The sequence below is a fragment of the Fukomys damarensis genome, unplaced genomic scaffold (genome assembly GCF_012274545.1).
Source record: "Fukomys damarensis isolate Sample0158 unplaced genomic scaffold, DMR_v1.0_HiC HiC_scaffold_31, whole genome shotgun sequence".
Lineage (NCBI taxonomy): Eukaryota > Metazoa > Chordata > Mammalia > Rodentia > Bathyergidae > Fukomys > Fukomys damarensis.
Genome location: NW_022900943.1, coordinates 3,059,847 through 3,073,133, shown reverse-complemented (window position 1 = coordinate 3,073,133; position 13,287 = coordinate 3,059,847). Strand labels below are relative to the sequence as shown.

Here is a 13,287-nt window from a genome sequence, read left to right as displayed (position 1 = left end):
TATATATATATATATGAATTCCCAAAAAGAATACCTACAAAAGACCAAATCATAAAGAAATACAAATCTGAACTGATGAATAACATGTAAGATAATTAATTGAATCAATAGTCAAAAACCTCCCAGGAAAAAAAAAACCTAAAGCCACATGGCTTACTGAGTGAATTTTGCCAAACATTTTAAAGAAAATTCACAACAGTCCTCAATATATATATGAATTCCCAAAAAGAATACCTACAAAAGACCAAATCATAAAGAAATACAAATCTGAACTGATGAATAACATGTAAGATAATTAATTGAATCAATAGTCAAAAACCTCCCAGGAAAAAAAAAACCTAAAGCCACATGGCTTACTGAGTGAATTTTGCCAAACATTTTAAAGAAAATTCACAACAGTCCTCAAACTCTTCCAAAGAAATTGAAGAGGAAGTAACCCTACCAAACTTAATTTACCAGGCCAGCATTATTCTGATGCTAAAGTCACATAAGGACACAAGAAAATTGCAGAGCAGTGTCATGGATGAACATAAATACAGAAGTCCTCCACAAAACACAAGCACATTGTATTCAACAGCACATTAAAGATGCAACCCAACATGTTCATGTGGAACTCATCTGTGGAAGCCAAGAATAATTCAACACAAATTAATGTGTGGTGTGCCACATTAACAGAATGACAGATAAAAATGATATCACCAGATCAAATGTAGGAAATAATTTAACAAAAATCAAGAAATCCTTTCGTAATAAAAATTCAGCATTGGGTATAAAACCAGTCGACTTGTGATGGTTGATTTTGCTTGTCAACTTTATGATACTGAGAGGCACCTAAGACATTAGTGAAGCATACTTCTAAGTGTGGTTTTGAGGTTGTTTTCAGAGACGGTTGGCGTGCAGGGCAGCAAACTGAGGGAAGCAACCCACTCTGAGTGTGAGTGTACCGTTCAGTAGGCTGGTGACCCCGATGGAACAAAACCGGAAGAAAGTTCCCTCCTATCACCTCTCCCAGCCCCTTCCCTCTCCCTTCTGCCCTCTCTCCTCTCACTAGCCTTTCTCTCCTCTCTCCCCATCTCCCCTGCCTCATCTTCCCCACCTATCTCCTCTCTCCCTCCCCCACTCTTGCTCTTGCTCTCTCCTGTCCTCCAAGTAAATGCGTAAACCGTTTTCCTCCAAGTAGCCTCTGCCATGATATTCTGTTTGTCATGGTCCTAAAAGCAGTGAACCCAGCTGACCACAGACTCATGGATAGAAGCCTCTGAAAATGTGAGCCAAAATAAATCTTTTCTCTTTAAGTTGTTTTTCTCACGTATTTTCTAGTGATAAAATGCTAACACATACCTCAGCAGAATAAAAGCCACATATAACAGCTAACGTCATACTCAGTGGCAGAGGTTGCAAGTGTTTCCTCTAAGAGTAGGAACAAGACAAGAATGTCCATTTGCACCATTCTCACCACATTTATTTAACAAAGTAGTGGAAGGGGTTGCCAGTGCAATTAGGCAAGAATTAGTTTCACCCTTAGAAAAGGAACACAAATCATGCCAAAAGAAGTAAAACTGACTGTTTGCAGGTGACATGATTGTAGATATAGAAAACTCCAAAGACTCCACCAGAAAACTATTGAAATAAATGAATCTATAAAGTTGCAGGTTACAGAATTAACACAGAAAAACAAATTCTTTCTATTCTCTAATAGCAAACTCTGAAAAAGCAAAAACAATTCCATTTGCAATAGCATCATCAAAACAAAACAAAAATTTAAGTAAAAGATGATCTGATTCCTGAGAAGTACATCACTGATGAAAAAGCATTGAAGGGCCCAGGATTTGGCTCAGTGGTTCTGCTGCTTGCCTCACAGTGCAAGGTCCCAAGTTTGATCCCCAGTACAAAAGGCGGGGGGAGGGGGGAGAGAGAGCATTGAAGAAGACACAAATAAATGGAGATTTTCATGAATCTACATGAATTAGAAGATCTAATATTCCATAATATATCCAGAGTGATCCATGGATGCAATACATTTTCTTTCACAATTCCAATGACAGTTTTTACAGAAATAGAAAAAATAGTAAAAGTTCATTTGGAGCTACAAAAGATCTTGAATAGACAAAGCATTATTGAATAGGAAGAATAAGTCTTATGTGAAATTACATTACATTTTCTTATTTGAAACTATATTACAAAGCTATATTAATCTAGACAGCCTGGTACTGGCATAAAAACAGACAACATAGACCAGCAGAACAGAATAGAGAGTTCAGAATTAATGGTCAACTAATGCTCAACAATGAGCAAAAGGATAATCTTTTCAATAAATGGTTCTGGGAAAACTAGGTACCCACATGTAAAACAATGAAATTGGACCCTTATCTTCATTATTCAAAAAAGTTAGCCAGAAATTGATTAGAGACATCAATATCAGACCTGCAACTTTAACAGTCCCAAAAGAAGGCTCAGGGGAAAAATTCCTTCACATTGGTCTTGACGGTTTTTATGACACTGCCGGACCAAAAAAAGCAGAAATACATAGTGGGAATGAAAGGCTCCCATACAGCAAAGGGAACGCTCCACAAAGTTAAAAGGCGACTAGAAAATGGGAGAAAATATTTGCAAACCATATATCTGGTAATGGTTAGTATCCAAAATATATAAGGAATTCAAATAATTCAGTAGCAAACCCACAAACAATATCAGTGAAAACCAAGTAAAAGTCCTGAATAAAACTTTATCCAAAAAAGACATGAAAATGGTCAAGAGGTTTGTGAAAAGGTGCTTACCGTTATAAATCATTAGGGAAATGGAAATCAAAACTTCAGAAATCCTAGGCCGAGGGTTGAGGATCGAGTGGGAAGGTATATAATTGAATTATTTGGAGTGATGGAACTTCTCTTTAATCTGAGTGTAGTTTACCCCAGATTTTCATTTGTAGACCATATAACTAAGACTTAGCATTTCACTATATACATTTTACCTTGAATAGCAAGGAGCACTTAGATATTCATCTTTAGTTAATGGTATACATGGTGAAGTGTTTAGGGGTGAACTGTGCTAATATGTTTAATTTTCTTTGAAATACATCAACAAACTAAGATGGATGAATTATATATAATATATAGTTGGTGTGTGTGTAATATTTTTTCAACTTTTTTCCATGTTTGAAATTAATATTAGGGTAAAATGCCCATAGGAAAATTCTGACTTGATTGTAGAGGGGTAAAACAAGGATTTCCCTCCCTTCTCTCCTTTGGAATGATGGAACAAATAAAAAGACTGGTTATAAAATGCTGTCCTTTTAACCACCAAACAAGGTCATATTTCTACAACTCAGTATTTCCAAGTAGTGAGAGAGAAGCCAAAAGACTATGCAAGATAAAGGAGAGATAAGGCTAGAAAGAGAGTTGTTAGTGCTGCAGGATCTCTGAAATTTTTTGACAAAAATGCATTCTTTGAAGAAAAAAAGTCATGAGATACAAATCCTAAGTTCCTTATTTGCAACTTCAGAATGAGGCTTAAACAGTTCATGATATTACCATCCTAGAACTGGTTTGTCTGTTCAGAGAAAAGAAGAGGCAGAGCTGAGTAAAACAGTAACGGACAAGTTGTATCTGCAAGCAGGGTCTTTTCTCATAGAAGCCAAGAATATAGATCACTTACTTGTAAACAAACAAACTGAGCAGAAATAGCCTAGATAATAAAATTCAAAAGAAAAACAACTTTAAGTCATATATAACATTCTACTTACTTGGAACATACCCCAGGTCCCTCTGCCATCAACTTTCAAGAAAAACTATCCCTTAAAATGATTCCCGAAAAAAAAGAGCCAGCACAATATCTCTACAAACATATTAGGATAAAAATGAAATGATAGGAAAACAAGTTTTATCAGAGTTAAGTTGCTGTAGAGCAAGTAAAAATGTTTTACTAAGAAGCAGACTTTTTTTTTTTAAACAAAAGTCAGGGCAGAGTACAAATAAATGTTTGAACTTAGGGGAAATGTGGTAGGACAATGGGAGCAGATGAAGCGAGGGACTAGAAGAAAATATAAATACCCCAGGAAAAGTATTGCATTGTTTTACATATGTGTGTATGGAATCTGATGAAATTGTCCACTATGAATACTTTCAGCCTACTGAATGAATTAAGTATGGCTTCAACAGTAAACTAAAAGAAAAACACACAAAATTACTGATACAAGCAACAAAATGAATAAATCTTCAAAACACCATGTTAACTATGTACATAAAAAACATGTAGTATTATTCCATTTATATAATATTTTAGAACAGATAAAAGTAAGATCATGAAATTCAGAAAAGTTGCTTTCTGGGTGTGGGAGGAATTAACTGAGAAAAGACAGCAGGGAGATTCTGGTATCTTGAGTAGGTTGGTGATTATACAGACTGTCAAAACTCATGAAAATAACACTTAAAGTCTCTGTTCTTTATGTCATTCTAATTATGCCTAATAATTTTTAAAAAGTAGTGTTTGGAGAAAAGATTTATGGAGCACATGAAAAAGATTCAACATAAGTACAGTTGGAATCTAAAAGAACAAAATAAAATATTAGTCTAGAACAAATATATTAAAGGCTGAAATAGTTTTCAGGAATAGAGACGTCAAGGAATATAATTTGAACCACAAAAATTGATATAAAGTGTCATGCATTGGATATGTTCTAGTGAAGATTCTGGACTTCAGTTAAAAAACAATTCTGCAATGCACTTCAACTTCTCACTTGCTTAGTCCTGTTTCCCTATTTTATTTAGGGCATTCCCCACTAAACCTTTTGTACACAACTCTTCATCTCAGTCTTTTTCCAGGATTCCAACCTGGGACACACGAAAGGAAGTCTTAATTCTAAAAGGTCAAAATAGTACAGATAACTTTCTATTAATACTATAAATAATATATTACTATATTTGTAAATGTTAATTATGTAGTATTTGTAAATAGTACATAGAATGGAGTAAAACTGGAGATAATTACAAAACCAGAGAACAGAAATCACTACTTCATAATTTGTTTGTTTTTTAAGTCTTGGGTTAAAGAGGAAATCTGAACAAATTGCAGAATATCCCTAGAGTTATCACACTTTAGGATTACAAACCATAGGATACAGTTTAACAGTGCTGAAAAACTTTTATACTTTGTATATTTAATAAGACATGAAAATAAATATTCAGCTAACATGAAAACCAAATCTAAAGACAAAAATAGAAATTAATGAATAAAGTTTGTAGAATTGTAAAGATGTGGTTTTAAATGAACAAGCAATAAAGCTTACCTAATTTAAAAAACTAATAGCTTACCTAATTAGGCTTCATGTTACCTAAGAAAATAGAAAAGTACTGCCATCAAAAAAAAAAAAAGAAAAGAAAAGAAAAGAAAGTTGTATGTGAAAATAGCTATACATACAAGGAAAAAATTATAGACTACTTAACTAACTCTACAAATAAATTTGAAAACCTAGATAAAATGGATAATTTTCTAGGAATATATAATAAAACTAATTCTTAACAAATAGCAAATCAAAACAGGAAGGATTGAGAGGGAAGAAAACTAAAGAAGTATCAAGATGTGCTATGTACAGTTACAAATTCCCACAATATATGAAATCATTATGTCCTGCATACCTACACTAATAAAAAATAAAGGAAAAGCTTAAGTTAAAAAAAAAAATCTCCTGCAGTAAATACTAGGCCAAATGCAGGTTGATGCTATTACAGCAATAATGATAAAATAAATTCAGTTTTACTATAATTAACATAGACTATGGGAAGAGAAAGATACTTTCCAAAATTTTTTCTAGCAGTACATGAAAAAATGATAATGGAGGTTATTCAAGAAATGCAATTCAGTATTAAGGTTATTAATCATATTAATAAATTTTTGATAAAAATATGGTAAACTATATAATTGCTAGAATGGATTGAAGCTAATTTAGTATCAATTTCTCTAGGAAATAGACAAAATATATATAATTACTATCTTAAAATACAGCTATCCCAACTCAAAGCTGATATTCTGTTTCCTAGGAAGTAGAAAGACTCCCACTAAAATGAAGAAGTTAAGTATTTTCATCAATATTACTATTTAAAATTGTCCAGAGAAAATTTAACCAGTGAAATAGGAAGACAGAAAGAAAGTAGAATTATAAAAACCCGGAAAATGGGGGATAAAATTATAAGTCTTTGAAGATACAATTCAATTTGAAAAAAAACTAAAGAGGAAACAACTAAAAAATTCCTATAACAAATAAAAAATTTCAGTAAGATAACTGTGGTAAAAGTGTTTGTATATAAAAGCTATAATCAGTGGCCATGTTAAATAAAATAAATTACCTAAGAGTAAACTAAATTTATAAATAGAGCTCTTTACACCATTTTTTTTTTTTTTTTTTTTTGGTACCGGGGATCAAACTCGGGTCCTTGTACTTGCAAGGCAGGCAGCAGAACCACTGAGCTAAATCCCCGGCCCAATAGAGCACTTTCATAAAAGACATGTTGACCTAGCTCACATGGATGTTGTGAAGATGAATAAATGTTGGTATTGTACTTTGAAACAAACAAACAAAAAAAATCCTTAGAAATAAAACAAAGACTTAAACAAAAGGAAAGGGATACTGTGTTCTTTGATTAGGAAGATTCAGTATCTTAAAATATTAAAATAATCCAAACAATCTAAAACAAGACTGTGATAAAATTTAACAGGATTTGTATAAAATTAGCTGTAATGAAGTGAGGGGTTGAGCCAGACAAACTGAATGTCATAGGAAAATTAAGCAAAAAGAAGAGTAATAAGAGTCCTAAAGATGTTAAAATTCATTATTCAGCCTTGCTGATTGAAGTATAAAATTTTACTAGTAAAAAGAGAAATAGAACAGAATGAAAAGCTCAGACTCACCCACAAAGTGATGAAATCACTGGAAGAAAAATGAGCTGATACTTTAAAGAATAAAACCTGAAAGTTGCAGGGGAATATCATGGTTTGTACTTGCCTCATACATACAATACAGTATCTCAAAGATGATTCTTAACTTCATTCATAATAAGAGAAATAAAACATAAAATGCAGTAAAAGCCAGACAAAATACACCAAAATTCCAGAATTGGGTATTTTCATAGATTCTTTTTGGAAGTAAAAATAGTATCTTGGACAGGAAGAGAAAAATTTTTAAGATTACAGTTTTTACCCTTTGGTAAATCAGTTTCACTTCTATCATTGTATCCTAGAGGCACAAAATTGATTCATGAGCACTATTTTTGTTGCAACTTTACTTGAGCAAGTAGAAGATTGAAAACAGTTCAAACATCTAACTAACTTGCTCAAAACTCATAAACCACGCTCTGAGACACAGAACTCTGCCTTCCAAGTAAGAAATTAAGATGTGTTATGAACACATGCTAACTTCCCACCAGGAATGTAAACATCATGTATTGTGCACGCTTACCAATAAACTAAAACGAGACAAGTGCTATGAGGAGTAGGGATAATGTGAGACATCTAGTACAGCTAAAGGCTCAGGAAGTTACTTCAACAGCCAGTGGCAGCTGCTGTGATTGTCCTTGTTACCAGCACCAGCATCATAAATTGATGGAGAACTGGACCCCTGCTCTGTTAGACCAAGGAGTCTCCATTTTCTAAGGGGAACTGTTTGTGTGTATAGTTTGATAATGTCATAATAATTTTGAGGCATGGTGGCTCAGCATATGATTAATAAATGCAATGCTTTCCCTGACAAAAAATATATTTTAGAAGCAAAAAAAAATTAGCTTTTTCTACTGCACATGTGAAAATATTATGGGCAGGCATTTTTCCTCAAAGGGAGACTTTGGGGAGGCATTTCTAGCTTTTTTACTATGTGTTTCAAATTCATTATTATCATCTTGCCTACACATGGTTTACTTGAAAGTTTATCTAACTTGTCTTTCTCAAGTCCTTCCAAAGCATTTCTAATTCAGTTTTAGTAAAATAGAAACAAACTTTTCTGCAGCTATCTTTTCATCATTTTAAGTAATAGTTAAATAAATTATGTAATAACCTGTTACCCCTGATCTATATATATTCAGAGATAGATAGAACCAATTTTTGGAATAAGGTCAACTAGTGGAAGTATCTGTGTTTTGACATGATTAAACATAGCCTACAAGCATACAGGCAACATGCCAGTTAGTATATCTGAGAGACAGAGCATTGGTTGATCCAGCAAGTTAAGAGGCCATTTAAAGCAGTTTTTATTGCAAACCAACAAGTAAAGAGCAGTCCATTGTATTCCAAATTAAATAAAATCAGAGTAATACAAATAAAATGATTTGCTAGTGTGTTCACATTTTTATGTTATGACTGCTTTGTCTTCATTTTGACTTCCCTGTGAACCCATTTCTTTCCAATGTTTCAGGGTTTGGTCAAAGAGTTACAAAACGATGTCCATGTGATAAGGCAAAAAATCAGAGAGTTTAAAAAAATGCAGAGAAACAGAGAGGCTTGTAAAACGTCAACCCATAAAGCTCAGACCTTGGCAGCTTCTATCCTGAACATTTCACGATCGGATCTCGAAGAAATACTGGACACAGAAGATGAAGTGGTAATGTCATTTAAATATTCACTAATAAGGTGCTTATTACACATTCAGTACATATTTTGTTTTATAATTCTTAGAATTTCATCATTAAAATTACATTTGTGAAGGTAAGATTAATGTGGCAATGATATACATCCAACATTAACCAACTCAAAAAACCTTTAGAGAAATTTAACTGTGTAATATGGAAATAACCCTCAGCATACAGTATTTTTGATTGCTTGTCATTCTGGCCAGTTAACCTTTTCCTGTTTCTTCCATTTCCTTTAATTTAATTAATTATATTACATAGCTTCCAAACTAATATTTTAAATTAAGTCAGTTTGAATGGATGTAGTTAAGCTGTATGTCATATGTGAGATTCTGTATAATGTTTCACTTTTTTTGTTTGCTTGTTTTGGCTGTACTGGGGATAGAACCCAGGTCATCACTCATATTGGGCTGGCACTTACTTCTGAACTCCATCCTGAACCTGTGTTATTGTTGTTGTTTGTTTTTAAGCAGCAAATCTATTGGCTTATTCAGCTAAACCGAAAATTGGTGGTCAGTATGTATTTTGAAAATACATTGTTGAAAATGTTTTTATTGTGAGTATATGTGAGCTTTATGCATGTAGCTAGAGGTCTTCAGTAGCATCAGTTTCAATTTAATTCCTTCCACCCCTAAAACAGGAGAACTTGGTCTGTGCACAGTATTCTGTGAAACCTATAGGGAGTGCTTGACCCTATTTTGCTGTGTCTCTGAACTTTAACATGAATATTAGGGGGTTTTGTTTGTTTGTTTGTTTTGAGACAGGGCCTCACTAGGTAGCCCAGGCTGGCCTTGAACTCGTAGCAGTCCTCCTGCCTCAGCCTCCCAAGTGCTGGGATTACAGGTGTGTGCCACTATGCCCAGCTTTATATTTTTTTTTATTGTTTGAAAATATTGGAGCAATCATAGCACTAAGAACATCCAAATAAATATGTGCTCAATAAATAACTAAAATGAAAGGCTTAACTACTTATTTGTGTGATCAGATCTACAACTTGCAAAGGCCTTTAAATTGTCAAGAATTCTTTGAAAAAAAGCTGAAGGAATTCTGCTGAGAGTATTTTCATCTTATTGGATGAATGGGATGATGAATTATCAAGTTTCTAATTTCAGCAGCTATGCCACAATTTGACTTTCTACCAAATCCTGGACTATGAAGTGCAAGAGCATTATCAAATGTGAGACACGTTAGCGATAACGTTACCTCCAGCAAAGATATTGACTATTTTTCATTACATACAGTAGTGAAAATTTGTGAATAAATAGTGAAAAACTTCCCAAAAAGTTAAGATCAAGGCCACTCATGTCCGGAGTTCTAACCTAAGAAGATACAGCAGAAGTGCTTGCGTGGGTGTGTGTGTCTGTGTGCACATGCACAGGAGCACTTGACACACAGATGCTGTGCAGATTCTGTACCACAGGGGCACTGCCTTTGCTAGGTTTCTAAAAAGATGCCCTCTCTAAGCTGACAAGTTAGAAAAAGGCATCCTCTTTTAATGATCAAATTAAAAATTTTTTCTTTCAAGTATATGTATCCCTCATTACAATCCCAAGGACTAGACGATGCATTTCTGTGAAACACTGGCACCTCTTGGCAGATGCAATGTGAAATCAAAGTACACAGCACTGGAGTTCTGCATTCTTGCATTAAGAAAAACCTTCCTGAAGCAAAAGGATCCCTGTACAAATACACTGTTCTGAGGAGGATCAGTGCACCTTAGCATATTTGCTAGATTAAATTAACAGACTAGGGCTATTTAAAATGATCCCTGCATTTTGTAGCGAAATAAGGAATTGAGTGTCTTGCCCAAGAAAAGCCCAGGCCATCTCATTTATGTTCTTTGAACTGCATCAAACTGCAATGAATTTGTTTCAAAACCTGATTACCTGTATGAAGTGCCTGGCATCTCGGTCTGTGTCTTGAGCTGCACTCTGAAAACAGAAATAAGATACTGTACTCCTAAATTATTGTGCAATACAACTTTAAAGAAATATAACTTTATCTTCTACATGTAAGCAAACATTTATAAATTAAATATTAAAGAGCATGAATTTAAAGATTCCTAAATTGAGAGTACAGTCAGCTCTTTGTTAAAAATTGTTCTACTGATGGCCTGGGGATTTAGCTCAGTGGTTCTGCAGCCTATCTCACAAATGTGAGGTCCCGAGTTCGATCCCCAGTACCCTCCCAAATAATTGTTCTACTGGTAACCTCTAGACTTATTCAGTAACCAATAGTGTGACCATGTTACATAAGTATATCAACACCAGTATTTTTATCTTTGTAGGAAACGAAAAAGACAAAGATAGACACTCAACATGACAAAGAATGGCTGATGTACATTGAGAAACTTCTTGAGGGACAGGTATTCTTTCTTTCTTTCTTTTTTTTTTTTTGCTTCATACGGTAAAACTTCCAAATAAAAATGTAAGTGTTACATTTTTACTAGATGACTAACTTTTTCTAAACATTTACCCATTACTTACTTTTTTGTAGGTAAAGAATTATCCCAGAAGGTAGGCAGGAAAGTTAACCCTGTATTTGTACTTCTGGACTTAACAAATGAACAGATACCTTGGGAAGGAGCCAACATGGGTCTTAGCAAATGCATTAATTAAATTATTGAGTCAGCTTCTGTGCTTGCCAGACTGAAAAGGATCCATTCTCTCAGACCTCTTAGGAAACGGGATTCTTTATTATGTGTCTTTAAAGTTAGTAGTTGATATGGACACCTGAGGAGTTCATGGGTTTCAGTGACCTTTTACTATGGACCTGTTTCCAGTCAATTCATGTTTTCCTCACAGCCAGACAGCTGTTTATTACTGTGTCTTCCCGCACTCTCTACAATATTTTCTACTGAGACCTCGAGCAGCTTGTTAGTGGGAAGTAAATATTGATTTGGCATCCTGTCAATGCAGAAAGAATGAAAAAATTTCCACCAGAGGCCCCTCAAACATTTTCCTATCGACGTTTTCTGGGCTGAGTGGAAAGCTGCATAGAGAATGACAAGGCCAAGACGGGCGGAGATCCCTGAGGGGTCTGCTGAGACTGCTGCTGTGACCTGTGTGGTACTTTCTCTTCCCTTTCAAGTATTTTTTTAATACACATGCAGTCTGCTGGGATGCGCCCCTCTTGTAAGTGATCAAGGGCAGTTTATTGGCAGGTGAGAGCCCTGCTTTTCTAGTCATAGCCAGCTTTTGTTTTGATATCACTGACAGCATGTAATGTATTCTAAAACTTTTTCATTAGTTTTTTGCTCATTCCAATTGTTTATTTCAAAATTGATCTGAAATAAATAAAAGCTAAAATGTATTTGTCAAAATAACAAAAAAGTTGTTCTATGATTTTTGAAAGATATTATAAATGCTTCTCTATAAAGATTAAAAACAAGCTGATATTAAGTCTAATTGTTATACACTTATATTAACAAGTAATAGTTTCTGTTTTTTTATAAAGTCAAGAAAAAATAAACAATATATAAGTTATTTGCTTTTTGGGGGTGGAGGGGTGCCAGGGATTGAACTCAGGACCTTGCACTTGCGTGGCAGGTGTGGTGCCATTGAGCTAAATCCCTCCCCAGTTATTCGTATTCTTAACATCAGTTTTCTGTCTTTTTGAAATATCTGGAGCCACCTCAGTAATAATGAAACATAGGCTTTTGCTCAAAGTTTTTGGGTTGCCCATGTGCAGACACTCAGCAAAGCCCTCTGCGGTAACAGCTGGCCTCTGAGAAGCGAGGCCATTCTCACTCGTGTTGTGTGCCGCAGTTCAGCTCAGGGCTCAGCACATGAGGAGTTCAGTTCTGATTTTTGTGAGGTTGTTTTTCCCTCTAGCGTGAAGATGATAAAAATAAACCTTTTAATGATTTTTTAAACTGTTCCCCTTGTAAATATGATCCTGTGTGTGTTTTAAGAAGTTTATCATCAGTTATGACCATAAAGAATAATGTCAATATGTATAAATCTTTATTAAATTTTACTAGTTATACTGATACAGGACCGACTTATTTTGGCTAACACATATAGAGGTATGTACGCACATCCTGCACTATCTAGATATGTGCTTATTCTATCCAGTTAGTATAAAAAAATCCTGTTGAAAACAGCAGCGGACTACTTAATACTGCAGCTTGATATAGTGCCTTTTTGTGCCACTGAGCCTGGACTCTGGAATATAATTGCCTGGTAGTATTGATTTAATTGCCCAGGTTTATTTGTGGACTCCTAATTATTGACTGGAGGTAAATTTAATGGAGCAGCCTTTATGAACACAGGGAAACTGCTGCTGCTGCTGTTATACATAATGAACTGCATCATGTGCCTTCAGATCATTTTTCAAGCTAATTTTATTCCACTGTGACAGTATGATAACATTTAAAAAGTCAAAGACTTTTTATTTTTATTACTGACATAGGTGGTTTTGCTGATGTCTTTGGATTTTGTGAGGGGAAAAAAAATAGGGACTTCGTCGGTTGCACTTGAATGCCACTTTATGATTATGCCTGAGGGAAAATCTATAAATAGAAAACATCGCTTGTTTTGTTAGCCTTTTCTTCTGTCTCAATCTCGGCAGGTATATTTGTCCTGGACGTTGGAAAACATTCTCTTTGCCCATCAATTCTTTTAGTGTCCACATTTACTCACAGGTTTCTCTGGGCAAAGTATAAACATGTTTG

The 13,287-nt window shown here is 34.5% G+C and overlaps 1 protein-coding gene across 1 annotated transcript in view; it reads left to right on the top strand.

The window, feature by feature from the left end:
* The window catches only part of Cntln (centlein), a 285,607-nt gene that overhangs the window by 259,955 nt on the left and 12,365 nt on the right, over positions 1-13,287 (top strand). The window contains exons 24-25 of the mRNA XM_033757653.1: positions 8,399-8,584; positions 10,900-10,977. Of these exons, the coding sequence (XP_033613544.1) occupies positions 8,399-8,584; positions 10,900-10,977 (264 nt within the window). The remainder of the gene's footprint in view (positions 1-8,398; positions 8,585-10,899; positions 10,978-13,287) is intronic.